The sequence below is a fragment of the Symphalangus syndactylus genome, chromosome 4, assembly GCF_028878055.3.
Source record: "Symphalangus syndactylus isolate Jambi chromosome 4, NHGRI_mSymSyn1-v2.1_pri, whole genome shotgun sequence".
Taxonomy (NCBI): Eukaryota; Metazoa; Chordata; class Mammalia; order Primates; family Hylobatidae; genus Symphalangus; species Symphalangus syndactylus.
Genome location: NC_072426.2, coordinates 43,362,606 through 43,390,178, shown reverse-complemented (window position 1 = coordinate 43,390,178; position 27,573 = coordinate 43,362,606). Strand labels below are relative to the sequence as shown.

Here is a 27,573-nt window from a genome sequence, read left to right as displayed (position 1 = left end):
TTTTTTTACATACTCTTGTGTCCCCTACTCCCTTAAGTCCTTCTTGGTAAATAATGTTAATCTTCCAATAGGAAGAAGTGGAGTACATTATTATTTAAGCACCATTTATCCAGCCTACTTAGAAATAAAGCTATGGAGCCACCTTATACATTTGAAATTCCTTAAAGACCCTGGCTTTCTATTAAAATGTACTTTTATATATACTATGAAGAATTCACTAAAGCATGAATCACCTTATAATGAGAAGCTAAAAATCCATCAAAACGAACATAAGTATAGGTAATCTATATCAAACATACTACATCTTCCAAGTCTAGAGCATACACTGGTATAAACTGTATTATAACCCAGATTAGTTTGAAATCTTGTTTCAAAACATTGCTCAGTATTAAGTCTCAGTAGACAATAGGACCACATGAGAAACTGTTTGGCAGGTGGCTGAGGAAACCTTAATTTCCAAAGGCTCAAAGTGGTCCTCCAGAGACTGTTACACTCCCTTAGGTATTTACTTCAGGGAAGGACACTATTAAGGGACACTTTTGAGTATAAAGACAGGTGAACTCACAAAGTATAGGCAGATACACGCTTGATTTTATCTTTTAATCTACAGATAATGCATTAGAATAAAAATGTAATGAATTCATACACCTTTCAAAAGGAAAAACTGATGAAGTAGCAATAAAGTTATAAATGATAATGATCAGATGAAATAATTTAGATGAAGCTTGTCTGTGTCTGAAAGAGACAGGGACTCGGCAAGTGGTCAAAAGGAGGCACAATGTGCTTTTAACTTTGTATGAAAAATAATGTTCAGTTCTATATTGCCAAACATCATTCTCTTTTTGCTATATAAATCTTCTATTTCTAATTATTGACCAAATGCTTTACTGAAACTCCGCTTCTGGCCTTTGTTTTGGGATCTGTTACTTTTGTTGCCACCTCCTGATCGCTGTCCTCTCGGGCCTCTACTGCCTTCCCGCTGTCCTCTGAATCTTCTGTTTCCGTCCCGCTGTCCCCTGAAGCCTCGACTGCCTTCCCGCTGTCCCCTGAAGCCTCCATATCCTTCCCGTGGTCCTTCCAGCTCTGGTTGCTCTGTGGCCACAGAGAGCTGCCAGCGTCGTGAATCATGCCATTTCTCCTGTTGAGAGAATGTTTTGTTTTCATGTGCTTTAATTAGTATTCGATTTTTAAAAAGCATGAGAAAAGCAAAACATTTGCCATTTCTTCAAAGAAAAGGTGATAACATAAGTGCTTAAGAAGTCACTGGTCAAAAATAACACTGGCCAACCATCATGGTCCAAAAGCCAGTGTCAATGAAGTGTGGGAAAATATAGTTTCATTATGAGAAATAGCCTGCATCACTACTTCATTTATTAAGTTATTAAACAATTTATTCAACTCAATTGCTACAGGGTATCTACAGCCAAAAGTGATAAAACAAATATATTAAGCACACATTTCTCACAGTACTGAATAAAGATGTAACAATTTTAAATGTCTATGAAAACCTGTAGGCTGGACGTGGTGGCTCATGCCTGTAATTCCAGCACTTTGGGAGGTGGGTGGATCACCCGCAGTCAGGAGTTCGAGACCAGCCTGGCCAACATGGCAAAACCCCCTCTACTAAAAATACAAAAAATTAGCCAGAGGTGGTGGTGGGCCTATAATCCCAGCTACTTGGGAAGCTGAGGCAAGAGAATCGCTTGAACCCAGGAGGCGGAGGTTGCAGTGAACCGAGATTGCACCACTGCACTCCAGCCTGGGTGACAGAGCGAGACTGTCTGAAAACGCACACACACATGCATGCACACACACACACGCACAGAAAATCTGTATGACATATGTAAGTGTTAAAAGGTGGGGAGAGCTGGATATCGTTCACAACTTTGTATAAAGGAAATATAGAAACCAGGTGGGTTCAACTACAAAAATATCAGAATTAAAAAGTTAGGGGGCAATATTCCAAAATTTAATTATCAATTATCTCTTACTAAAGGAACCAGAACTATTGTTTCCCAATCTATTATTCTCTATTTTCGTAATTAACATTCTACAATTTAGGTACGTTAACTTTAAAATCTAAGGGAAAAGAATACCTGTATTTCTGTTACTGATGCGGTAGGTACATCAAAGCAAACACCCTAGAAATCAAAGCAAATGGAAGTTAATCCAACCAACGCACATTAAAAATACTCCCTTTAAAAGACCACGTATTCTTTAAAAAAAAGAAAACAAAAAACATAAAGCAAAAAAACCACCAGGTATAATTTTAGATGAACTTTAGACCAAAGCTAATACATTATAGCTGCCAAAAGTACACTGCAGAAAGACAAGGAATATTGAAAAAAAGAACCCCAAACAATTTAGAACTTTCTAACTATAGACAGTCTTAGCTATTACACTGTGCTAACCCCCTAGTGGCTATTAGCTACATTTTATTGCTGAGCAAACAGGCTTGCAAAGGTTAGCTGACTTGTCTAAGGCCCCACAGCTATTAAATGGAGCAAGTATTTAAAATCTAGTCTGTATGGCTCTAAAACCTATAGTCTAAACTATATACTGCCTTCCATCAGAAAAGCAATGCCAGCTATTCAGAATGACCTAATTAAAAGCAGAAAAACAAGTGATCTTCTATTGTTGATTTTCTGGTTTTTCTTAATTCAGTCTTCTGTAAGAGTATGAAAAAAATAATACGGGACACCATCTTTTTTTTTTTTTCCCTCTTAAGATAGGGTCTTGCTCTACTGCCTAGGCTGGAGTGTAGTGGTACAATTAACAACTCACTGTAACTTTGAATTCCTACAGGTGCATGCCACTACATCTGGCTTTTTTTTTTTTTTTTTTTGGTACAGACAGGGTCTCACTACATTGCCCAGGCTGGTCTCAAGAATTATCTTCCCAGCTCAGCTTCCCAAAATACTGAGATTACAGGTGTAAGCCATGGCACCTAGCCAGGACACCATCTTTAATATTAAGTGCCATCCTCTCCAATCAAGGAAATCATCTAAAAATATAGTCAAACTATGTATTAATTAATACAGGCACTCCTCCCCCTGCTGTCTTCAACTGCAATATTTTATAAGGAACACCCCTTTCACCCCAAAATTTACCCAATCATAACATAGGTATCATCACCTACTGGTGGATTTTGCCATTCATGGGAATCTTCGCTTACATATTTACAAAGTAGAGTATAATCCCAGGCATTCACTGGGTATAGAGGCAATTAGAAAACAGTTTTTGCCTTTGAGTGTTCTTGAGGCTCTCCATTAGCAAACACAGCAAGGTAAAAGTTTACCTGCATCAACATGTGTCCTAAAGACTCTGAAATGCAGATAAAGATGCCCCTAACATTGCCTGGTAAGATTTAAGGCTAAGCAAAGTCATAAAAGCTACTTTGGAGGAAAAGATTTATATATATATATAAAATTTTTTTTTCGAGACGGAGTTTCACTCTTGTTGCCCAAGCTGGAGTGCAATGGCGTGATCTTGGCTCACCGCAACCTCTGCCGCCCGGGTTCAAGTGATTCTCCTGCCTCAGCCTCCTGAGTAGCTGGGATTACAGGCATGCGCCATCATCCTCGGCTTATTTTGTATTTTTTAGTAGATACAGCTTTTCTCCATGTTGGTTAGGCTGGTCTCAAACTCCCGACCTCAGGTGATCCGTCCACCTCAGCCTCCCAAAGTGCTGAGATTACAGACATGAGCCACCGCGCCTGGCCGAAAGATTACTATAAATAGTAGGTTCAGCATGCACTGAGGATGAGATAAAACATGGTGTACTGGGCACTGCTGGATTAAATGGTGTTGGTAGCAATGAGGTAGAAATTAAGCTGTAAGGCTAGCAAAGGCCAGGACATGAAGGATCTTATCCTCCTATGAAAGGGTTGAGACTTTATCCCACAAGTTTTGTGGAGTTGCTTAAGGAGATAAACAACATGGCTAGACATGCAATAAGTTGAAGATAAACCTGACTGGTTCACTAGGCCAGTGGAAACCTGGAAACCTGAGATCTTTTAGGGGTTTCGCCAAGTCAAAATTATTTTCATAATAATGCTGCCCTTTCCACACTCATTCCCTCAAGGTACAGTAGAGTCTCCTAGACACTATATGATGTGATAAAATCATTGCTCTGATGGCTAATGGAACATGATATTGTGTTTTAGGGTTCCAGTTTTAATTTCTAATACAGTAAGTATCAATAGATATAACCCATATAAACAAAAGCTTTTGGGGGTCCCTAACATTTGCTAAAGGGATTGTGAAACCAAAATGTTTGAGAATCCTTGTGATAGTCTATGGCATAAACCAAGAGAAGGCCTCAGAAGAAAGAACACCAGGTTTGGGAGGCAAAATTTTTCATTTTTCGTTTGAATTCAAGATTCTGAATAAGTCCAGTGCTAAAATAGGATTGCTAAGAAAAAAAAAAAGATTCTGAAAAAGTTACTTTAAATAACTGTTTAGGTGGAGATGTCAGGGAAGCAGCTGGATCAAGTCTGGCATTGTGAGAACGGTTCAGGCTGGAGATAGAGGTACAGCAGTTGTCAGTGGCAGAGTGGCATCTGAGGATCACAGATGAGATTACCCAGGGAAGATGAGAGAGTGAAGAGATGCAGCATCCCCACAGAACAGGAAGAACCCACACCACACTGTTTTCCTGCCCACATAAAGCCCCATCAAGGTTACAACAGAGACCCCAGCCTTACCAGCTTTCCTTTGAGAAAAACCATTCCCTTCACTTTAGAATCAATCTCCTCGCCCAGCTGCTCTTTAAGTTCTTTCCAAGCATAACTAATATTTGGCATTTCAATTGAGCACTGCAAGATCATGGTCACAAAACCCTTACACAAGAAAGGAGAATAAAATTAAAGTGCTGAAAATAAACCTAATTGATAAATACCTGCTTTTGTGATTCTAAAATATTTCTTGAAAAGTTATTCCTAAAAACGTATACCTCACACAAACAATTAGTAGAAACAGTCCCTGGTTTTACTTGGGGAACTCTGAGTAAGACTGGTTGATTGTACCAATGTCAATATCTTGGTGTGGTATTATAGTTTTCCAAAATATTGCCATTTAGGGAAGCTGGGCAGAGTATACAAAGGATCTCTCTGTATTATTTCTTACAGCTACATGTAAATCTACAATTATCTCAATAAAAATTTGAATTTACAGGAAAAGAAAAGCATACACCTTCTAAAGTTCCTAGGTATGCTGGCTAAATGTATTATATGCATTTATGTATGTATATGTTTGGGCTACTTTAGGATTAAAACAATTAAAAATCACATACCACAAAATTCACCATTTGAAAGTATACAATCCAGTGTTTTTTTTTGTTTGTTTTAGTACATTTGTAAGATCTGCAACCATTCAGCACTATCTAAAATTTCAGAACATGGCATAATCCACCCAAAAGAATCCTGCGTCCATTACTAGCTACTGCCATTCCTCCCTCCACACAGCCAGTCAGGACCACTCATATTTTCGGCCTATATGGATTTGAATGTGTATGTGTGTGTGTTTAAACATGGGAATTATTGGTTCTTTTCTTTTCTGAGACAGAGTCTCACTCTGTCACCCAGGCTGGAGTGCAGTGGCACCATCATGGATCTCTGCAGCCTCAACATCCTGGGCTCAGGTGATCCTCCCTCCTCCCATCCCAGCCTCCCAGGTAGCTGGGACCACAGCATGTCACCAGGCCCAGCTAATTTTTTATTTTTTTTTATATTTTGTAGAGACAGAGTATCACTAGGTTGCCCAAGCTGACCTCAAACTTGTAGGCTCCAGCCATCCTCCCGCCTGTGCCTCCCAAAGGGCTGGGATTACAGGCATGAGCCACTGTGTCCGGCCAGAAATTGTAAAATACAATTAATACTTTATTACTTTCATGAGAAAATGAAAACAACTGGGAAGCTTAAATGAAACCCTTTCACATCCTGCTCATACCCCAAATTATGAAGTGTCAGGAATGTGCTGCAGAACCTTACCACATTTGAGTTGATCAAGGAGCGCTGGTCTACGGACGTGGCACCTGAAATATGGGCCAGTGCTGCTGCCAGAGCTTCCACAGCTCCTTTCTCCTCTATCAGCTTCTCAGCTGATTGCTTGAAGTGACTAATGGCAGTGGGAGGCACGGAATCCAAAAGCCTGTTGTTTGAGAGTGTGTTAGGAGAAAGGATACTAGAAATGGACAGATTTCATTTCTAAGACATCTCAAGATAAATGAATAACTTTCCAAATCTTTCACATGTGTAACACATTTATTTTGATGCAGTGTATAATAATCATATTGCTATAGTAATAAATCCATTCCTTTGACTGTATGTAATTCTAATTTATCACCTACCCCACCATTTTATCCTAAGGAAATAATAAAACGAGAAGTTCACCATGGTGTTACTTATAATATACAAAAAGTATAAATAATTTTAAAATGTGCATCATCTGGGCTGCTTATATAAGCCACAAAACAGACATAATAAAATGTCATACTACCATTAGATGTGATGATGAATAATGTCAAGAGTTTTTATACAAGAAGCATGTGTTACTTTTAGGATCAGAAAAAACCTATTTCCATTCTGAAGTTTTAAAAAAAAGCTGGGTGTGGTGGCACATGCCTGTAGTCCCAGCTACTTGGGAAACATAGTGAGACCCTGTCTCAAAAATTTAAAAAAAAATTTTTTTTAAAGTCAAATCTTATTACTATACAAAGACATGCAATATTTGAACAAACACTGAAACAGACCATAGCAGTGGTAGGGAACATACCTGATGGCATCTTTGCTGGAAGCTTTTATTATTTCTGTTGCAGAAGGAACACCTATTCGTTTGAACTTAATTCCCTACAGGAAAATGAACCACAGTTTAATGTACAATGGCCATCAATTGTTTCCAATAAGATAAGCAGTCCCCTAATTTTTTAATATAGGCCAAATGTATTTATTACATTAAAAAATGAACTTTTAATTTTAGACTTACAGAAAAGCTACAAAGACAGTACAGAGAGCTCCAGGTTTCTGCTATTGTTAACATCTTACACTGTTAAGGTATATTTGTTTCAACTAAGAAACCAACATTGCTAAACTATTAATCGAACCCCAGACTTTATTCCATGTCTGTCTTTCCTTCTTTCCTTGTTTTTCATGACTTTGACAATTTTAAGGAGTGCTGGTCAACAGTTTTGTAGAATGTCCCTCAGTTTGAGGTTGTCTGGTGTTTTCCTCATGCTCAGGGTTATATATTTGGGGGAGGAATACCCGACATGAATGCTCACCTCACCACCTCTTATCAGGGGCACATGCCTATGTGCCTATCACTGATGACATGACCCACGATCAGCTGGCCTAGGTAGTGTTTGTTCATCTCTCCACGGTAAAGTCCTCACTCCCCACCTTACCGTATTCTTTGAAAGCAAGTCCCTAAATGCAGTCCACTCAAGAGGAAGCAGACGAGTTAAGCTCCTGCCAAGGGGCAAGAATCTACATACACTATTCCAATTCTCCTGGAGGAAAAATTAGTCTCTTCTCCCTTTTATCCTTTTGACATACCCTCATTCATTTGATTTTCAAGCAATTCCTACAGCCCCTCAATCTTAATTATCTCTGGTTCATATTATCATTGTCTGAAAACTGCCTTTCAAACATATGAAAACAAAATCACTGTTTTCAAATGCAAAGTAACTTCAGAATGGGCCTTTTATCACAGGACAACATATGTACCTAACAATAAGCTTTCAGTCATTGCCACACACTAGAAATAAAAATATTTTAAAGTGGATAAAAATTGAAGAAACCAAAGACTGACTTTAGAACTCAACATTTGCTTAATGAAAGGTAAGAATAGTTTTACCGCTTTTTGCTCCACTTGTACTAATTGATATTCTTCCTTGTGCTGATAAAAGCAGATGCACACCCCCGTCCTTCCAGCTCTGCCTGTCCGCCCGGATCGATGAATGTAGGACTCTACATCCTATTGAAGTAAAATACATGAGTAACACTAAAACAAAAAAGAGAGACAAACACCTGAGTAGCCTACGCAGGTGAGTGAACACTAGCAATTGTGGTTATAAGCCTGGGGACATGAGGAAGAAGGTCCCTTAGCACTTCAATTTAAAGACCTCTGGCAATTTTTAAAGCTTCTAGAACGGTGGTCCCTGTCCTGCAGGCAAACTTACAAAGAGCATTGTCTTAATAGTGCTTGTCCATTACAGGCATATATGTAATTCCAATTTTCAGTCTTCCAGTAGACACACTGAAAAGATTTCTTCAAGAAGCTTAATGTATTTTAACTCAATATATCAAGTCTTTTTTTTTCTTTTGAGACAGAGTCTCGCTCTGTCACTCAGGCTGGAGTGCAGTGGCATGATCTCAGCTTACTGCAACCTCCGCCTCCTGGGTTCAAGTGATTTTGCTGTCTCAGCCTCCCAAGTAGCTGGGACAACAGGCATCTGACACCAGGCCTGGCTAATTTTTGTATTTTTAGTATAGACAGGGTTTCACAGAGTTTCGCCATGTTGGCCAGGCTGGTCTCGAACTCCTGACCTTAAGTGATCCGCTTGCCTCAGCCTCCCAAGGTGCTGGGATTACAGGCACGAGCCACCATGCCTGTCAATATATCCAAGTCTTATCATTTCAATATACTATCTACACAAACCAGGGTACCAATGCAATATTTTGTATTTTTTCTGTAAGTCTTCAAACTCCAGACCACATAATAAAAAGTTATGCACTATGTATTTTACACTTGCAGTACACAGATCAATTCAGATCACCTACATTTCAAGTGCTCAACACAGCTAGTGGCTACCATATCAAAAAGTCTAAAGGCTCGTGAAACAATGTTTATACCACACACTCATGAGACTTCCTTTTTAAGAATTGGTGAATTCATAGTCTTCAGTTATTTTTCCCCATTGTTGTAAGCAGCCTTTAACCGTGGGGGATTTGCCAATTTGGGTGAGATTTTGTGGTCCTCATGTTGGAAGTGATTGGAATACCTTTAGAACAACCTTTATTTACGTGAAGAACTATCCACATCAAGTAAACTATGCTTCAGGGTCCTCCTTGAGAGGTTCCTATAACTCACAAAGCTAAGCATCTCTAACCACAGAGGTTAATTACAGGCTCTTTCTCTCCCCTGTCCTCTAGGCTCATGCATTTATCTATCTTACTTACCCCTATCCCATCTAAGTCCCTCCACCCATCTCAAGGTTTGGCTCAAAAATCACACTATATCCCAAAGTCACCTTTTGAACCTCTGTCTGCTGATTGCACTTCTACTCAAGTGTCAGTTCTGAGGGGGGTGTCTCATAACAGGTTCATTCTCAAAATCACCCTTAGCATCCCAGCACTCAAAAGATAGCTATATACTAATGATATGAAAGTAAATAATACAATTTCCAATTTGTTTTAATACCCAAAAGAAACAAAACAAAATAAAATCTAAGCATAAAGCACATACCTTTGGTGGAGAGCTTTGTATAACCAAATCAACCTCAGGGATGTCTAACCCACGTGCAGCCACATTGGTTGCCACCAAAACTCCAAAACTACCATTTCTAAAACCTTTCAGGGTGATTTCCCTTTGCTTCTGTGGAATGTCTCCATGCAAGGACTGAGCATCCTGCCAATAAATAAATGGATGTAAGAACACCAGCTCCAACAATACAAGTACTTTTTCTCTTCATCAGTTACGCCTGTAAAAGACATTCATATTTTGGTGATATGCCTGTTGAAAACATTACAAAGGGGAAAATGTGTCTTGAATGGATAAGCCTCAATATTATTTCCAAACCCACAGTTATCAATTCCAACTGTATCCAACTTTACTTATTGAAGTTGAGGATATGAGACAAGAGTGATCAAACCTATTTTATCAGTGTAACCTTAGGTCTGAGCCACCCTTTCCTCATTTGTGCGATGAGATGCCATGACATGCACACTCTGATCATTAGAAAGAAGTGAGGCCAGGTGCAGTAGCTCATGCACTTGGGAGGCCCAGACAGGCAGATTGCTTGAGCCTGAGGTTTGAGACCAGCACAGGCAATATGGCAAGACTCGGTCTCTACTAAAAATAAAAAAAAAAATTAAAAAAATAAAATAAAATTAGTGGAGGGTGGGTAGGAGAGCATCAGGTAGAATAGCTAATAAATGCTGGGCTTAATACCTAGGTTATGGGATGATCTGTGCAGCAAACCACCTTGGCATACATTTAGCTATGTAACAAACCTGCACATCCTCACATGTACCCCTGAACCTAAAAGCTGAAGATTAAAAAAGAGTCTTCCCAATTAGGTAGTAGTGACTGTGGCACAACCTCATGATTATGCTAAAAGCCACTGAAATGTACATTTTAAAATGGTAATATGTGGCACATGAATTATATCAATAATAAAACACCATCCAGAAAAAAAAGCCAGGTATGGTGGTGCCTGCTACCTGGAGGTTAAGGCTACAGTGATCCGAGATCACACCAATGCACTTCACTTCAGCCTGGGCAAAGGGAGTGAGACCCTGTCTCCAAAAAAAAAGAAGGTAGGCCGGGCGCAATGGCTCATGCCTATAATCCCAGCATTCTGAGCAGCCGAGGCAGGTGGATCACTTGATCACTTGAGGTCAGGAGTTCGAGACCAACCTGGCCAACATGGTAAAACCCCATCTGCACTAAAAATACAAAAATTAGCTGGGCGTGCTGGCACATGCCTGTAATCCCAGCTACTCGGGAGGCTGAGGCAGGAGAATTGCTTGAACCCAAGAAGCGGAGGTTTCAGTGAGCCAAGATCACACCATAGCAGTCCAGCCTGGGCGAAGAAGCGAGACTCCGTCTCGAAAAAAAAAAATTAACCAGGCGTGGTGGTGCCCACCTGTAATCCCAGCTACTTGGGGGGCTGAGGTGGGAGAATCACTTGAACTTAGGAGGCAGAGAGCCCAGATTACACCACTGCACTCCAGCCTGGGTAACAGAGTGAGACTCTGCCTCAATTAAAAAAAAAAAAAAAAGTAGCTTCCTCTCATTTCTAAACTAAACTAAACTAAACTGGTATTCACTGAATGAATGAAAATCAGACCAAGAGCAGATATGCCCAAGGTGAAGATTTGTTGATATCCCCAGCTTTGCTGGCATAAGAGGAAGGACCAACCTGCTTTATAGCTGAATTCTGGGACAGCTCCTGGGCTTCTTTCTTGGTTTCACAAAAGATGATAGTGCGTCCTTGATGACCACTATATACTCGGATGACATCCCCAATAACTGCTGCCCTCTGAGTCCAGTGGCACTTAATAGCCAGATGCTTATATAAGAAGAAAAAAAACATCTACTTAGTAAAGCTTTGCTGGAAACTAAAATCACAACACAATGATGAGTGAGCACAACACTAATGTTCTAATGTCTTGCTCCTGGAAACAACTACTCAAGCCTAATAAGAGCTGTCTGCAGCCACTACTGAGAGAAAAAAACCTAAATAAGCCAGTAAAGCAGAAAGCAACATGATCTGCCCATCTCCCCATGCCTCTCCCCTTTCTCTAAAGAGCATCTAACTTCTTTATTTTCTGACAACCAGGAAAATGCAGGAAATGCCATTCCCTAGCTTTCTACAGGAAACCAAATAACCAACAAATTTCTGTATGTTTTGCCCTTTCATCTACTTAAAAACCCAATCTGTAGTAGATTAATTTATACAGGTCTGTTCCTCAGTGAAATTAATCCATCTAGGTATCAGAATCGAAGGTGAAATTTTAAACTTTAACACTTTTAAGCTTAAACACAAAGCACTAGATTTCTCTGCTGCCCTCTAATGTTTAAATTTTAAGTGTGATTTATGTTTACATAATTCAGATAGATTTAAGTTCCAAATCATTCTGAAATGAAATGAGGCCATCGATGATGAAATTTTAAAAACACAGCTATCAGGCCGGGCGTGGTGGCTCACACCTGTAATCCCAGCACTTTGGGAGGCCGAGGTGGGCAGATCACGAGGTCAAGAGATTGAGACTATCCTGACCAACATGGTGAAACCCTGTCTCTACTAAAAATACAAAAATTAGCTGGGCGTGGTGGTGCATGCCTGTAGTCCCAGCCACTCAGGAGGCTGAGGCAGGAGAATCGCTTGAACCCGGGAGGTTGAGGTTGCAGTGAGCGGAGATTGCGCCACTGCACTCCAGCCTGGTGACAGAGCGAGACTCCATCGCAAAAAATAAAAATAAAAATAAAAACACAGATATCATATACAGCTCAAATAGAAATATCTTTCCTTGGCTTTTCACACGGATTTAGTATTTATCTGGAAAAAGAATATTTGCCAGTCTTAATACTAACAGACAAGAAAAAAATAATATACAATTTTATATTCTGGCAACTAAGTAAATAATTTACCTCCACAGTTATTGCCGTTTTCTGAGTCTTTTTACCAATCAGGTCCACCTGTTCATATGTAGATTTCATGTATTTCTTGGCAACATTAAATACCCAATGAGGGCAAGTTGCAGAAAAAAGCAATGTTTGGGGATTGTCTTCAGAATCTTTGAGGAGGGGGAAAAAAAGTCAGTATGAATAATCCAAACAAGCCTACATAGTATTCCACCTAACCTAATACTTCTACAGTCCATCAACGTTCACCAGCAACCACCTGAGGCCAAGTCAGGCACTGAGGACACAAAACTGGAAGACAGAGGTTCCCCAATGGGCAAAGAAATACCGCTAGGTAATTTATCTAAAAGATCCTTAAAATAGTGAAAGTACTTTAAAGTTGTTTTGCTTTCTGACCATTAGGCTTTTGAATTACAAACGAAATCTATTCTAAGATTTCTATTCTCAATATTTTATGAATTTAGAATTCTTGTCCAATCATTGAGTCCAGCTACTATTTTTGTTTGTTCAATTCTACTTAAGAGTGCCATCACATTCTCAAACATTCCAAATAGAAGTGTGGTAGAATCCTTCTGGAGAGAATTTGACAGTGTATATTGAGGAGCATGAATTATTTACACTTTTAAGCTCAGTAATTCCACTTCTGGAAATCTATCCTAAAGAACCAATTCCAGGCCAGGCACAGTGGCTCATGACTGTAATTCCAATGCTTTCAGAGGTGGAGGTAGGAGGATCACTTGAGGCCAGGAATCAAGACAAGCCTGGGCAACACAGTGAGACCCTGTCTCTATGAATAATAAAAACATTCGCCAGGCATGGTGGCGCACGCCTGTAGCCCTAAGCTACTCAGGAAGCTGAGGCCCAGGAGTTTAGGGATGCAGTGAGCTATGATGGTGCCACTGTACTACAGCCTGAGTGACAGGGTGAGGGCCTATCTTAAAAATAAAAAAAGGGCGGCCACGGTAGAGCACATCTGTAATCCCAGTACTCTGGGAGGCCAAAGTGGGAGGGAGGATCACTTGAGTCCAAGAGTTCAAGACCAGCATGGACAGCATGGTGAAACCCAGCTCTACAAAAAACAGAAAAATTAGCTGGGCATGGTGGTGCACGTCTATAGTCCCAGCTACTCGGAGGATCGCTTGAACCTGGAAGGTGGAGGTTGCAATGAGCCAAGATCCCACCACTGCACTCCAGCCTGGGTGACAGATTTAGACCCTGTCTCAAAAAAAAAAAAAAAAAACAATTCCAGATATTGAGGTGAGAAGCTATCTGTATAAAAGTGGCTAAACAGAATTATTTATATTGAATAAATATAAACAGAATTATTTATATTGAATAAAAATCAAAATAGGCAAATGGTAGAATTAAGTCATGGCCAACCACTTTATACAGTATTTTTGCTGAATTTTTATATGTATAGTCAGAGTATAATCAACACATATACACAATAAAATGCAAAACATCAGGAATACACCAAAAGCAGACCACATCAAGATGACAGAACATGGTATTTTTCTTCTTTTACTTTCCCAAGTTTTCCCCATTGTGGTAATATGATAAATCATGACTTTTTTTTTCCTCACCCGCTTTAATCCCAGAGTAATGACTTTTTTTTTTAATCCAAGTTTCTAGATAAAATAAGCCCCCTTCCAATTTCCCAAGGCTTTATTCATCTCTTAGGAAACTACTTAGTCACCAGGCCAGGCGCAGTGGCTCATGCCTCTAATCCCAGCACTTTGGGAGGGTGAGGCAGGCGGATCACTTGGGGCTGGGAGTTTGAGACCAGCCTGGGCAATATGGCGAAACCCCATCTCTACTAAAAATACGAAAATTAGCCAGGCGTGGTGGCGGGTGCCTGTAATCCCAGCTACTAGGGTGGCTGAGGCATGAGAGTCACTTGAACCCCCGAGACAGAGGTTACAGTGAGCCGAGACTATGCCACTGCACTCCAGGCTGGACAACAGAGTGAGACAGTGAAACTCTGCCTCAAAATAAATAAAGACAATTATTTAGTTACCACCCTTCCTTTGGTATTTTTTATCAGCTTCTTGAATTTGTGGATTACCTTTCTTGTACGCCACACTTAAAATCTCTTCCACTTGATCAGCAAATCCCATATCCAACATCTGGTCCACTTCATCCAGGACAACATGCTTAAGTTTGGTGAGATCTAGTTTGCCATTCTGTATGTGGTCTTTGATACGACCTGGTGTTCCAACCAGGATATCAATCCCATTCCTCATGCGTTCAACTATAAAAAACAATGATAAGATTTGCTGGGTTTTTAGTAAGTACTTTCATCTGTCTGGGGTACCACAGTTAACTGTATTGTTACTCTAAAATATTTGTTAAATACCTACAAGTACAAAGTAATATGCTAAGTAATAATGATAAAGATACTCATGGCACTCCTAATCTAGTGGGAAAAACATGAGAAGTGAAAAATATCAACAAAATTTAAAGCACCCAATTATAGTAAATATTTGAAATGACAGTCTAGTGTACAAAGTGACATAAAAGAAATATGCAGCCAGGCGTGGTGGCTCACGCCTGTAATCCCAGCACTTTGGGAGGCCAAGGTGGGTGGATCATGAGATCAGGAGTTCAAGACCAGCCTGGCCAACGTGGTGAAACCCCATTTTTATAAAACTACAAAAATTAACCAGGCGCAGTGGCGGGCGCCTGTAATCCCAGCTACTCGGGAGGCTGAGGCAGGAGAATCGCTTGAACCTGGGCAGCAGAGGTTGCAGTGAGCCAAGAGCACGCCACTGCACTCCAGCCTGGGCCACAGAGTGAGACTGTCTCACAAAAAAATAATAAATAAATAAATAAAAAAGAAAGAAAGAAATATGCACTACTGGAGGACAATAGCACTAGGAAAGAAATTACTTCCGGCTGGGCACGGTGGCTCACGCCTGTAATCCCAGCACTTTGGGAGGCTAAGGCTGGCAAATCACGAGGTCAGGAGTTCGAGATCAGCCTGGCCAATATGGTGAAACCCCATCTCTACTAAAAATACAAAAATTAGCCAGGCGTGGTAGCCTCCCGGGTTCACGCCACTCTCCTGCCTCAGCCTCCTGAGTAGCTGAGACTACAGGTGCCTGCCACCACGCCCGGCTAATTTTTTGTATTTTTAGTAGAGACGGGGTTTCACCGTGTTAGCCAGGATGGTCTCGATCTCCTGACCTCGTGATCCGCCCGCCTCAGCCTCCCAAAAGTGCTGGGATTACAGGCGTGAGCCACTGTGCCCAGCCAAAACTATGATTTTTTTAATTCCTTAAATCCCTTCCTAATTTATACATCTGCTCTCATAATAAAGCTCCAAGGCCTTGAACTGGGAAGTAATGGAATACAAGAGCAGAGACTGTAACATTTGGCCCTTGAGCCCCAAGGAAAGAAAGCCTGCCTACATCAAGAAAGAAGCAACCATGCAGAAAGAGGGACAGACCCAAGGTCCTGACAGACAAGAGTAACCTCGAATTCTGACTTCCTATTTCCTAGAGCCCAAATGGACTGTCTTTTTGAGTTCAATAATAAGTTACCTTTGTAGCCCCTAGATAAATATAAATAGATAAAAGTCCTAAGAACCATATATAGGATTTGCCTATCATCAAGCAGGATCATGTTCTTGACCACGTTTACACAATGGCAAAAGAAAAATCCCCATAAATGACTATCCTATGTAGAGAAGCCAGATGTCAAGGTGAAAAGAAATCCAATCAGAGCAGTCAACAATGGGTGGCATTATACTTCCCTCACTTTTTGAATGTACTCACATTGACCTCCATAGGGAGTTCCACCATAAAAACAAGCCACTGACAGCTTTTTTGTGATGTCACTGAAGTCTTTGCTTACTTGATTTGCCAACTCTCTTGTAGGTGCAAGAACCAGTACCTGATAAAAAAAAATAATTGAATTCAAATTACTGTGTAGTATTTGTTTCTTAATCTAGTCCTTAAAGAACAGCATTCCAGCAAAAGAACGACTTGAACAAAGTCTCACACTGATGATGACAATAACATTAGCTAATATTTTTGTCTAATAGATCTTAGACTCTACTAAATTCTTTATATGTATTATACTGATTTAATTCTCGCAACCTTTTGAGCTAGGTATTAGAGGATAAATAACTTGACTAAGCCCCAAAGGCTAAGAAGGAGCAGAGCCTTCAAGCAATTGGGCTCCAAAACCTATAGTCTTAACCTCTACAGTAAAGAAAATCTGAAGCAGAACAAAGTCAGAGAAGTAAGGTAGAACCAACAATGTAAGGGGCGCTTTGAATCCTAGAGCAATATGAGTTTGATCTCTCTACATATATAAAACATGAAACTGCTGGCCAGGCGCAATGGCTCATGCCTATAATCCCAGTACTTTGAGAGGCCAAAGTGGGTGGCTTACTTGAGGTCAGGAGTTCAAGACCAGCCTGGCCAACATGGTGGAAGCCTATCTCTACTAAAAATACAAATGAGCCAGGTGTGGTGGCTCACACTTGTAATCCCAACTACTTGGGATGTTGAGGCGGGAGGATCGCTTAAACCTGCGAGGCAGAGGTTAAGATTGCACCATCACACTCCAACCCGGGCGACAAAGCAAGACTTTGTCTCAAAAAAAAAAAAAAAAAAAGTCCAGGTGCAGTGGCTCACGCCTATAATCCCAGCACTTTGGGAGGCTGAGGTGGGTAGATCACTTGAGCTCAGGAGTTCCAGACCAGCCTGGCCAACATGGTGAAACCCCATCTCTACTAAAAATACAAAATTAGCCAGGCATGGTGGTACACACCTGTAATCCCAGCTACTTGGGAGGCTGAGGCAGGAGAATTGCTTGAACTGCTACAGGTCCTCAAAATAGGGTAATGGTATGAAACTAATATGATTCAAGAACACCTAATACATTCATCTAAAAAATATTTAATGACTACTATTGGCCAAGCACTATTCTATGTGCTAGGGATACAGCAGTAAACAAATTAACAAAGGGGGAACATGGACACTGGAAGGCCAGTGAGCAAGTGAGGTTAGGCCAGAAAGACAACTGCAAGAACCCACAGCCAAAGTGACAACATGGGCATTTGCAGTCATTTCAATGAGGTTAATGTTTGTTAAATGTCAAGTTCTCTAGAAATGAGCCCAATGGACTCACCCTAATATGGGGGCTTGGCCTTTTCACCTCTGACTTGCCCTTCTTTCCAGTCATGCTTTTTTTTTTTTTTTTTTTGAGACGGAGTCTTGCTCTGTTGCCCAGGCTGGAGTGCAGTGGCGCGATCTCAGCTCACTGCAAGCTCCGCCTCCTGGGTTCACGCCATTCTCCTGCCTCAGCCTCCCAAGTACCTGGGACTACAGGCACCCGCCACCACGCCCGGCTAATTTTTTGTATTTTTAGTAGAGACGGGGTTTCACGGTGTTTGCCAGGATGGTCTCGATCTCCTGACCTTGTGATCCGCCCGCCTCGGTCTCCCGAAGTGCTGGGATTACAGGCGTGGGCCACCGCCCATTCATGCTTTTCTACCAAAAATGCTTTCTCCATCTAGGCAAAAATCGTCAGACACTTGACCAAAGCTATAAGCCCCAGGGACATCTAAGGGTTTGAAGGAAATATGATGAGCATTAATTATATAGATGATCAAAACTGTGGGAAAAATTAAAATACTGAAATATACAGAGAATGATCTGTATATATTAATTATTAAATATAAAAGAATTGTCCTGGATTACTTTCACATAAAGATCTACAGTAAATAGAATGGGTGACTATAAGAACACAATACAAAATAGTAGGGTATGTACACAATGCCCAAGTGGTGTTTTTTCCTGTGCTGACTGAGAGCCCTTGTATTTAAGACAGTTACCTGAGGGGGACGGCCTCTCTTCCTGTCTTGCAGTTCCCCATGAAGTTTCTCAATCAAAGGGATGGCAAAGGAGAATGTCTTCCCAGTTCCTGTCCGTGCCTGTGCAATTAAGTCCTTCCCGCTGTAAACATGATGGAATGTCTTTGCTTGTATAGGAAATAAGAAGGTCACTCCTCGGCCTATGAACAAATTAACTGTGTTATCTCACACTGCAATTCTTAAAATATTAGCCATACTGACATACTGAAGTATATTACTCATGCTTCTGGTCCTGTAGAACTAAGGAATTCTACCTTCTGGTCAACATCTACAAAGTTAGGCTCAAATACATATATTTTTTAAGAGACAAGGTCTTGCTTTGTCGCCCATGCTGGAGTACAGTGGCGTGATCATAACTCACTTGCAGCCTTGAACTCCTGGGCTCAAGTGATCCTCCTGCCTCAGACTGATGGACAGCTGGGATTACAGATGCAAGCCATCATACCTGGCTCAGAAATATTCTGATAGTAAAGAATCTGTTTGACTGAAAAATATCAACAAACTGTAAAGCATCCAATTATAGTAAATATTTGAAGTCTTATCCATAAGCCTGAAAATCTGGTGCTTTGCAATGCAACTGTGCTGCTCCTGATTTAGGAAGCACCTACTTGAGTAACTGTGACTCCAGCTACTTCAGAAGCAGATTATTAAATGAATTCTGGGTTTACGCCTACAAATTAGGCTAATTAATCTAGAGATGCCTCAGAAGTGAAAGAGATAAAACATTAACATGGCATCACCTAATTGCTTAATTTCACCTGCACCATTAGTCATTACACTTCTGAATACATACTGTATTAAATACAATTTTTTTTGAGACAGGGTTTCATTCTGTCACCCAGGCTGGCGTGCAGTGGTGTGATCACAGTTCACTGAAGCCTTGAACTCCTGGGCTCAAGCGATCTTCCTTCCTCAGCCTCTGGAGTAGTTAGGACTATAGATGTGTGTTACCACGTGCCCAGCTAATTTTTAAACTTTTTGTCGGGACAGGTTCTCACTATGTTACCCAGGAAGATCTCAAACTCCTGGCCTCAATCAATTACAGGTGTGAGCCACCACAGAGGGCCTGAAGAAATTTTAACTACTTGTTTAAGAAGCATGAAGAATCATCACTACTATAGTACTATATTGAATACACAGGCCTACTTCATTATATGACTGCATATATCAGCCTACAATAAGAATACATCCTGGTTCATCTTAACAAAAACAGTGGAGTGCTTCTGTTAAAATAATACGTTCTAACATCATATGATATTTCCAAGAACATTACCTTTGAGAAGCTTAATAGTTTCTTCAGATATGGGAAAATTAGAGAAAGCACCTTCTTTTTGTTCCACAGGTATTTCCTATCAAGTAAAGGGCCACAGAAAGAAATCAATAATCACCTACACAAATTAATAGAGAACCTTCTGAGAAAGAGACAAAACAAGCTATCCTAAAGCAATTCTTCTAAACACATCACTTTAAAAATCAACCAAAAAAACACAAAAACCTTGATAGGTAAATCGAGATCTGAAAAGGAAGCATTGTCATAAATCTATAAAACCTCAACAAAAGAAAAATCTGAGGCAAATATATACTGGGTATATTATGTGTGACTAGATCTCAACTAAGATCTACTCCATAACCATAACCAACAATACACTGTTGGAAATGTCATTAGCCCTCTTCCAAAGCAGCATCTCTCGTAAACACACATCCATAGAAAATGAACAAACGTTTTATGAGGTAGCAGTCACTGTGGCATTATTTGATAGTAAGATATCTGAATGCTCAATAAAAGTAGTAAGTAGATTTCAAGACATTTATATGAAGGATTATGTAACCATTAAGCGTACTTAATGAGGAAAATGCTTAGATAGAAACAGAAAAGTCAAGATACAAGATTGCATAGTACAATCCTAATCTGATTAAAAATAATAGATGCATATCCTAAAAGTACTACAAGGAAACACCAAAAATTAACAAGATTACTTCTGTACTTGAAAAGTACAGGTATTAATATTTACTAAATGAATGGTGAAATTCCAGGAAGCATTTCTTTCTTTTTGCAAAATGTCTGCATTTTCTATTTTCTCTGGATCACATATTTTTTATAATCAGGAAAAAAATTATAAATGTTGACCATGATCTATAGCAAAAAAAAATTGATTAGAATTAGTATTTTTCAGCTGGGTGTGGTGGCTTGTGCCTGTAATCCCAGCTACTCAGGAGGCTTAGGCGGGATTATTGCTTGAGGCCACAAGTTCTAGACCAGCCTGGGCCACGCAGCGAGATCTCATGTCTAAAAAAAAAATTTTTTTAATACAATTAGTATTTTTCTTTCATAACTGAGTTTCTGAAAGATAAAAGAATTAGGTTCTGGACAGACATTTTATCATCCTGTTTAACTCCAGGATGATTACTTAATGGCCTAACCAAAAGGACTTATGCAATCAACCTTTTCAGTAATTCCAATAACTTATTTGGTTAAACCCCTCAGAGGGAAACTAGGGCCCATTTACAAAACTGTATCTCTTCTGTTGACTGACTTGCAAATAAGCAGACCAAGACTCTCCCTAAGCTTAAACAGTATCTGCTTATTTGTAAAGGAGGCATTGTGACACTATGCTAATTTTTTTTTTTTTTTTAAAGACAGAGTCCGCTGGGAACAGTAGCTCATGCCTGTAAACCCAGCACTTTGGGAGGCCCAGGCGGGCAGATCACCTGAGGTCGGGAGTTCGAGACCAGCCTGGCCAACATGGTGAAAGCCCGCCTCTACTAAAAATACAAAAAATTAGCCAGGCGTATTGGCACACACCCATAATCCCAGCTACTGAGGAGGCTGAGGTAGGAGAATCACTTGAACCCAGGAGGCAGAGGTTGCAGTGAGCTGAGATCGCGCCACTGCACTCCAGCCTAGGTAACAGAGCGAGACTCCATCTCAAAAAAAAAATAAAAAAGACAGAGTACTCTTAGCTGAGCCACCGTGCCCTGTCGTGTGCTAATTTTTAAGATGAAGTCCCACTCAGCCTAAGGTATCCCCCAACCCACAAGGTGCTGACACATCACATTTTCTCCTACTATTAAAGAGTACATATAGCAGTTACCTACTTATTTAGCTGAAACAACAATGAAAGATATCTTCTACCCAATGAAGTGCAAATGTACCTGCTCTATCTCACTGTTACTTTCTTCACTGGCAGCTTCACTGGGGTTACAGTCAGGTTCAGGATGAGGAAATCCATTCTTCAGTTTGGGGCTTTTCTCTCCAGTTTCTCCATTCATTTCCTTTTCTTTCTTCATCTTCTTGGGCTTAGGAGCATCTATTTCCTCCTCAGAAGGCTCCTCATTTTTTATCACTTTTTTGGTTTTAGAAGAAACCACTTTCTTTTCAATGGGCTCCTTTTTCTTTCTCAAACTTTTGGTTTTAGGAGAAACGTCGTTTTGAGATGGCTCCTCTTTCTTTTTTGCCTTTTTGGATTTAGGAGAATTCATGTCAACTTCAGAAGGCTCTGCTTTCTTTTTAACTTGTTTAGCTTTGGGGGAAACAGTTTCTTCCTCTTCTGCTATCTCTTCAGTCTTATCAGATTTTGGCTTCTCTTTTTTCTCTTTCTAAAAAAAATTTATAAGGAAAATACAAACACTGAATAAGGCATTTATACATTTGCAACATTCATCAATTCTGGATTATTTCAAGATCATTTTCAACTTCAGTTATAAAACAGATTTTCTTTTTTGAGACAGAGTCTCGCTCTGTCGCCCAGGCTGGAGTGAAGTGGCACAATCTCAGCTCACTGAAACCTCCACTCCCGAGTTCAAGCGATTCTCATGCCTCAGCCACCCGAGTACCTGGGACTACAGGTGCGCACCACCACACCCAGCTAATTTTTGTATTTTTAGTAGAGGTGGGGTTTTCCCATGTTGCCCAGGCTGGTCTCAAACTCCTGAGCTCAGGCAACCCACCCACTTCGGCCTCCCAAACTGCTAGGATTACATGAGCCACCGTGCTTGGCCTATAAACCAGATATTCATAAGGGATTTGAAATAAGGGATTTGGATAAGCTCATGGGATACTCCAACAGGCTCCAAACTCAATACTATAAAAAGTCCAAATTCTATTCCAACAGAATAAGGCCATGTATCTACAGATTGATGATGTTAAGCAGGTTTCTTTTCTTTCTTCCTGCTAAAATCCCAGGTAAAACAACAGGGATTTTTTTTGTTTTTTTAAGAGACAATTTCACTTTTTCACCCAGGTTGTGGTACAGAGGCATGATCATAGCTCACTGCAACCTCTAACTCCAAAACAGGAATTCTGCACTTTGCGTATCTCACAAGAGCAAATGAATTTATATAAAGACAGTTTAGGGCCAGATGCAGTGGTTCATGCCTGTAATCCCAGCACTCTGGGAGGCCAAGGCAGGAGGATTGTTTGAGGCCAGCAGTTCCAGGCAAGCATGGACAATATAGCGAGACCCCGTCTCTATTGAAAAAGTTTAAAAATTAGGCCAGGCGCAGTGGCTCACGCCTGTAATCTCAGGACTTTGGGAGGCTGAGGAGGGCGAATCACGAGGTCAGGAGGAGACCATCCTGGCTAACACAGTGAAATCTCATCTCTACTAAAAATACAAAAAAATTAGCCAGGCATGGTGGCACTCACCTGTAGTCCTAGCTACTCAGGAGGCTGAGGCAGGAGAACTGCTTGAACCCAGGAGGCGGGGGTTGCAGTGAGCTGAGATCATGCCACTGCACTCCAGCCTGGGCAACACAGCAAGACTATCCCCCCAAAAAAATTTTTTTTTAAATTAGCCAAGTGTAGCGGCACACACCTATACTCCTAGCTACTTAGGAGGCTGAGGTGGGAGGATTGCTTGAGCCCAGGAATTCAAGGTTGCAGTTAGCTATAATCATGCCACTGCACTCTAGCTTGGGTGACAGTAAGACTCTGTCTCTACAAAAAATAAAAGGGCAGGATGCAGTGGCTCACACCTGTAATCCCAGCACTCTGGGAGGCCGAGGTGGGCGGATCACCTGAGGTTGGAAGTTTGAGACCAGCCTGACCAACATGGAGAACAAGCCTGGGCAACAAGAGCAAAACTCCATCCCAAAAAATAATAATAATAAATAACAAGGCCGGGCGCGGTGGCTCACGCTTGTAATCCCAGCACTTTGGGAGGCCGAGGCGGGCGGATCACAAGGTCAGGAGACCACAGTGAAACCCCGTCTCTACTAAAAATACAAAAAATTAGCCGGGCGTGGTGGTGGGCGCCTGTAGTCCCAGCTACTTGGAGAGGCTGAGGCAGGAGAATGGCATGAACCCGGGAGGCGGAGCTTGCAGTGAGCTGAGATTGCGCCACTGCACTCCAGCCTGGGTGACAGAGCGAGACTCCGTCTCAAAATAATAATAATAATAATAATAATAAATAATAAAATAAATAAAAGAGACACTTTACGAAACAAAAAGTTATAAAAACTCAGTCTATCACCCATGTGTAAAAAAGATGCGCTTAATTTAAAATAAAGTAAGTTACAAGAATATGGAAGGAGTGACACCTTAGAACCAAGTAAGACATGACTGTGGCTCCTATTTGAACTTTCTGACCCTCTACAACTTTGCATACTACTGAAAACAATTAGACATGTGTTGTAGCCTCCTTAGAAGCCTGTTCTGGCAGAGCCCCAGAACAATCTTGGAAGTACATATTACGCTGAATTCTGCCTCCCGGAAACTTCAGGCCTGGTCTCTGTTCTCAAATCACAGATTAAGAATAATCTCCTTGCCAACAAAAAACAAGCTAGTCTCCTTCCAAAATTTTAATTTGTTTTCATCCCTTGGTTCCACCGAATAAGACTGAGTTTCCCATCCTGGTGGTCTCTTTTGGAATATAACAGAGTTTGGTCATGTACCTCTGGATTTGAGCATGCCAAATTGAACGCAATTGACTGATGCAATGTAAACCAGGACCACGACCTTCTTGCACCTGAGTACAAATCTGCCGCGGCTTCCTACAATTCTAAAATATTGCTATTGTAAGAACTCCATATCAAAAGACAGAGAAACCAACAAGGAAAGTTAATTCTAAGTAGCGTACAACCTAAGTTCAAGGACAATCTTTGTTCCCACTGACTTGATTTCAGAACAGAGACTCAGTCACAAGTTAAATCACTAGGAAGCAACAGCAAAGCAGCGGACAGCTATCAAGGTTAAAATTACTGCACACTGCTGGCCTATATAAAAAATATGGTGTACACTCAGAACCGCAACACATGCCTTTATATTTCCATGGGAAATCTAGTCAACTCATGTGGGTCAAACAGTTGTAAAACAGATTTTCTTAAGAAGAACTGAATTACGTCATCTTCTCAGGGCGGCTTACCAGAAAACAAACTCTACTTCCCTTACTAGAGTTTAAAAAGTCACTAAAGACGCGGCCCACGTGCGAAGATGAAGTTAAGATCTCTCCAGTCTACTCTAAAGCTCCAGTGCCCACTTTTTTTTTTTTTTTTTTTTGAGATGGAGTTTCGCTCTGTTGCCCAGGCTGACCTGCAGTGGCGCGATCTCGGCTCACCACAACCTCCGCCTCCCGGGTTCAAGCAATTCTCCTGCCTTAGCTTCCCGAGTAGCTGGGACTACAGGCGCGCGCCACCATGCCCGGCTAATTTTTGTATTTTTTAGTCGAGACAGGGGTTTCACTATGTTGGCCAGGCTGGCCTCGAACTCCTGACCTCATGATCCGCCCGCCTCGGCCTCCCAAAGTGTTGGGATTACAGGCGTGGGCCACCGCACCCGGCCTCCAGTCCCCACTTTGACTTGACTTTCTAATTCCCTTCGCGCACGCTCATGCCGGGAGTTATGTCTTAGCCAACAACGTGGAGCCTGACTGAAGGTCCAACTCTGCGCACTGTGTGAGGTGCGCCCAAGTCGCCGGGGACCACGTGAGACACCCGGCCTTCTCCCGAGCTCCAATAGGGCCTCTCTACCAGAGTTCCTAGGACATGTGGATGCCTATAAACTCAGAGGAAGAGATCAGCGCGCGGCGGACCTGGCTCGGTCGGGCAAACGACGCGTCCACTGCCCGGGGAGCGCACCACTCCTGGGCGACCGCCCGCCAAGACCCACGCCCGGTGTCTGGACGCGCTGTTACCCGCCGCGCGCTCCCACCATCCCAGCCCGGGCCCTTCTCCCGCACCCAGGGGTTCTGCTCCACTCAGCGTCCCTCCTGGCCCCAGGTCCCTCCGTTTCACCTTCTCGGTTTGCTTTCGCAGTGTCTCCCCTTTTTTCATTGCGGTGTCTGATTCCAAACCAGCGTCACTACGGAGTTTTCCCGGCATCTTCAGCGCAGTCTGCCAGGCCGACCGGTCTTCTCAACCGCGTGGAGAGGAAAAGGTAGTTCCCCACCCTCGGTCCTCCCGGCTCTCGTCACTTCCTGTAGCAAGGCACTTCCGGGGGAAGCAGGAAGCACAGGAAAGGCTGCTCTCCGCGTGGTAAATTCAAAGCAGGGGTCTGTGACTGTGGCTAGATTTAGTGAATTGACCACTTGCGGCCTTTGGTCTAGAAGCCATCTACGGAACGGTAGAACCTCAAGGAATTACAAAGATTAGCTTTGTAGAACCTCTCCAACACTGGCTGGATTTTCCCTAGCCCCAGCCTGATAAATGAAGGCTTCCAGTTGCTTTTGAGTGGCGCATCTTCAGTGCTTTATGTTGTATTGCTCGAGTTTGCATGTACAGACGCGCGGATGTGTGTTCTTAATCATCTCTTGGAAACGTCTACTCTGAAAGTGTCGGCCAGACTCAGGAGCCTGAAGAATAAAAATAATTCAGTCGGGTCTGGTCGTGCATTCATGTGAGCACTCAAACATCTTATGAGCGTTCACTGTATCAGGTAGGAGAAACAGGAGTAGTATTCACTAGCAAACACAAAAGCTTTATCTCAAGAAGCTTTATAGACTAGCGGGAGAGAGAGGTCTTGTGGGTTTGAGACAGAGTCTCGCTCTGTCACCCAGGCTGGAGAGTTCCATGGCGCGACCTGGGCTCACTGCAACCTCTGCCTCCTGGGCTCAAGCGAGTCTCCTGCCTCAGCCTCCAAAGAAGCCAGGACTTCAAGACCAGCCTGGGCGACACAGCAAAACCCCTATGTCTGTATATCTATATCTATATATATATACACACACACATATATATACATAAAATATTTCATATATATAAAAGAAAAAATAAATTTCAAAAATGGGATAGAATATAGTAATATCTGACATTGAAAATCGGCCTTTTTTTTTTGAGACATAGTCTCGCTCTGTTGCCCAAGCTGGATGAAGTGGCCACTATCTCAGCTCATTGCAACCTCCGCCTCCAGCGATTCTCATCCTTCAGCCTCCCGAGTAGCTGGGATTACAGGCCTGCACCACGACGCCCAGCTAATTTTTGTATTTTTAGTAGAGATGGGGTTTCACCATCTTTGCCAGGCTGGTTTCGAACTCCTGACTTCAGGTTATCCACCCGTCTGCCTCAGCCTTCCAAAGTGCTGGGACTATAGGCATGAGCCACAGCGCCCAGTCTCTATTTCATTTTTTTGAGACAGGTTCTCCCTCTGTTGCCCAGGCTGGAGTGGAGTGTAATGGCGTGATCACGGCTTATTGCAGCCTCGACTTCCCAGACTCAAACGATCCTCCCACCTCAGTCTCCCGAGTAGCTGGGACTACAGGCATGTGCCACCATGCCTGGCTAATTTTTTAATTTTTTTTTTTGTAGAGACGGAGTTTTGCCATGTTGCCCAGGCTGGTTTTGAACTCCTGAGCTCAAGTGATCTTCCCACCTCCGCCTCCCAAAGTACTGGGATTACAGGCAGGATCCACCATACTCAGTCTGCTCTGTTATTTTTGGACACATTATCTAATCTGAACCCAAGTTTCCCTTGTGTGAAATGAGGATAACAAACCCTACTTCATCGATTGAGAAAATTAAGTAAGATAATGGCAGAAAATGGTCTGGCAGTGCCTGACACATAGAGCACAATCAATGAAAACTGTTAAAACTTAGTGTGTCACAAGGATTTGAAAACACAATTTAAAATATTACATTTTATGATAAAGGAAAATGCTGGAAAAGTATTTCTGTATTTCTGATTACTGCATTTTTTTTTTTTTTTTTGAGACAGTCTCCCTCTGTGGCCCAGACTGGAGTGCAGTGGCACGATCTCAGCTCACTGCAAGCTCTGCCTCCTGGGTTCATGCCATTCTCCTGCCTCAGCCTCCCGAGTAGCTGGGACTACAGGCACTCACCACCACACCCGGCTAATTTTTTGTATTTTTAGTAGAGACGGGGTTTCACCGTGT

At 41.7% G+C, this 27,573-nt stretch overlaps 1 protein-coding gene across 2 annotated transcripts; it reads right to left on the bottom strand.

Annotated features, from left to right (window-relative positions):
• Positions 1–581: 581 nt before the first annotated feature.
• DDX21 (DExD-box helicase 21) lies at positions 582–26,313 on the bottom strand. Of its 2 annotated transcripts, XM_055274519.2 has the most exons (15): positions 25,484–26,313; positions 21,407–21,850; positions 19,527–19,602; positions 18,215–18,393; positions 16,146–16,263; positions 14,435–14,620; positions 12,376–12,521; positions 11,144–11,293; positions 9,466–9,627; positions 7,855–7,974; positions 6,775–6,848; positions 5,991–6,150; positions 4,707–4,841; positions 2,097–2,141; positions 582–1,138 (listed from the first exon to the last, which is right to left on the bottom strand). In XM_055274519.2, exons 1-15 carry the CDS (start codon positions 25,568–25,570, stop codon positions 869–871), a joined length of 2,352 nt encoding a protein of 783 aa, XP_055130494.1. In that variant the 5' UTR covers positions 25,571–26,313; the 3' UTR covers positions 582–868. The 2 variants fall into 2 exon arrangements, with proteins under 2 accessions (XP_055130494.1, XP_055130495.1); XM_055274520.2 differs by lacking the exon at positions 9,466–9,627 and having other exon boundaries at positions 25,484–25,664.
• Positions 26,314–27,573: the final 1,260 nt, after the last annotated feature.

Coding starts and splice junctions, on each gene's coding strand:
- DDX21 (XM_055274519.2), bottom strand. CDS start 25,570: ATGCCGGGAAAACTCCGTAGTGACGCTGGTTTGGAATCAGACACCGCA. Junction 14,621..16,145: donor AACTCCCTATGGAGGTCAAT/GTGAGTACATTC, acceptor TGTTTTTTATAG/TTGAACGCATGAGGAATGGG. Junction 6,151..6,774: donor TCCAGCAAAGATGCCATCAG/GTATGTTCCCTA, acceptor CTCAAACAACAG/GCTTTTGGATTCCGTGCCTC.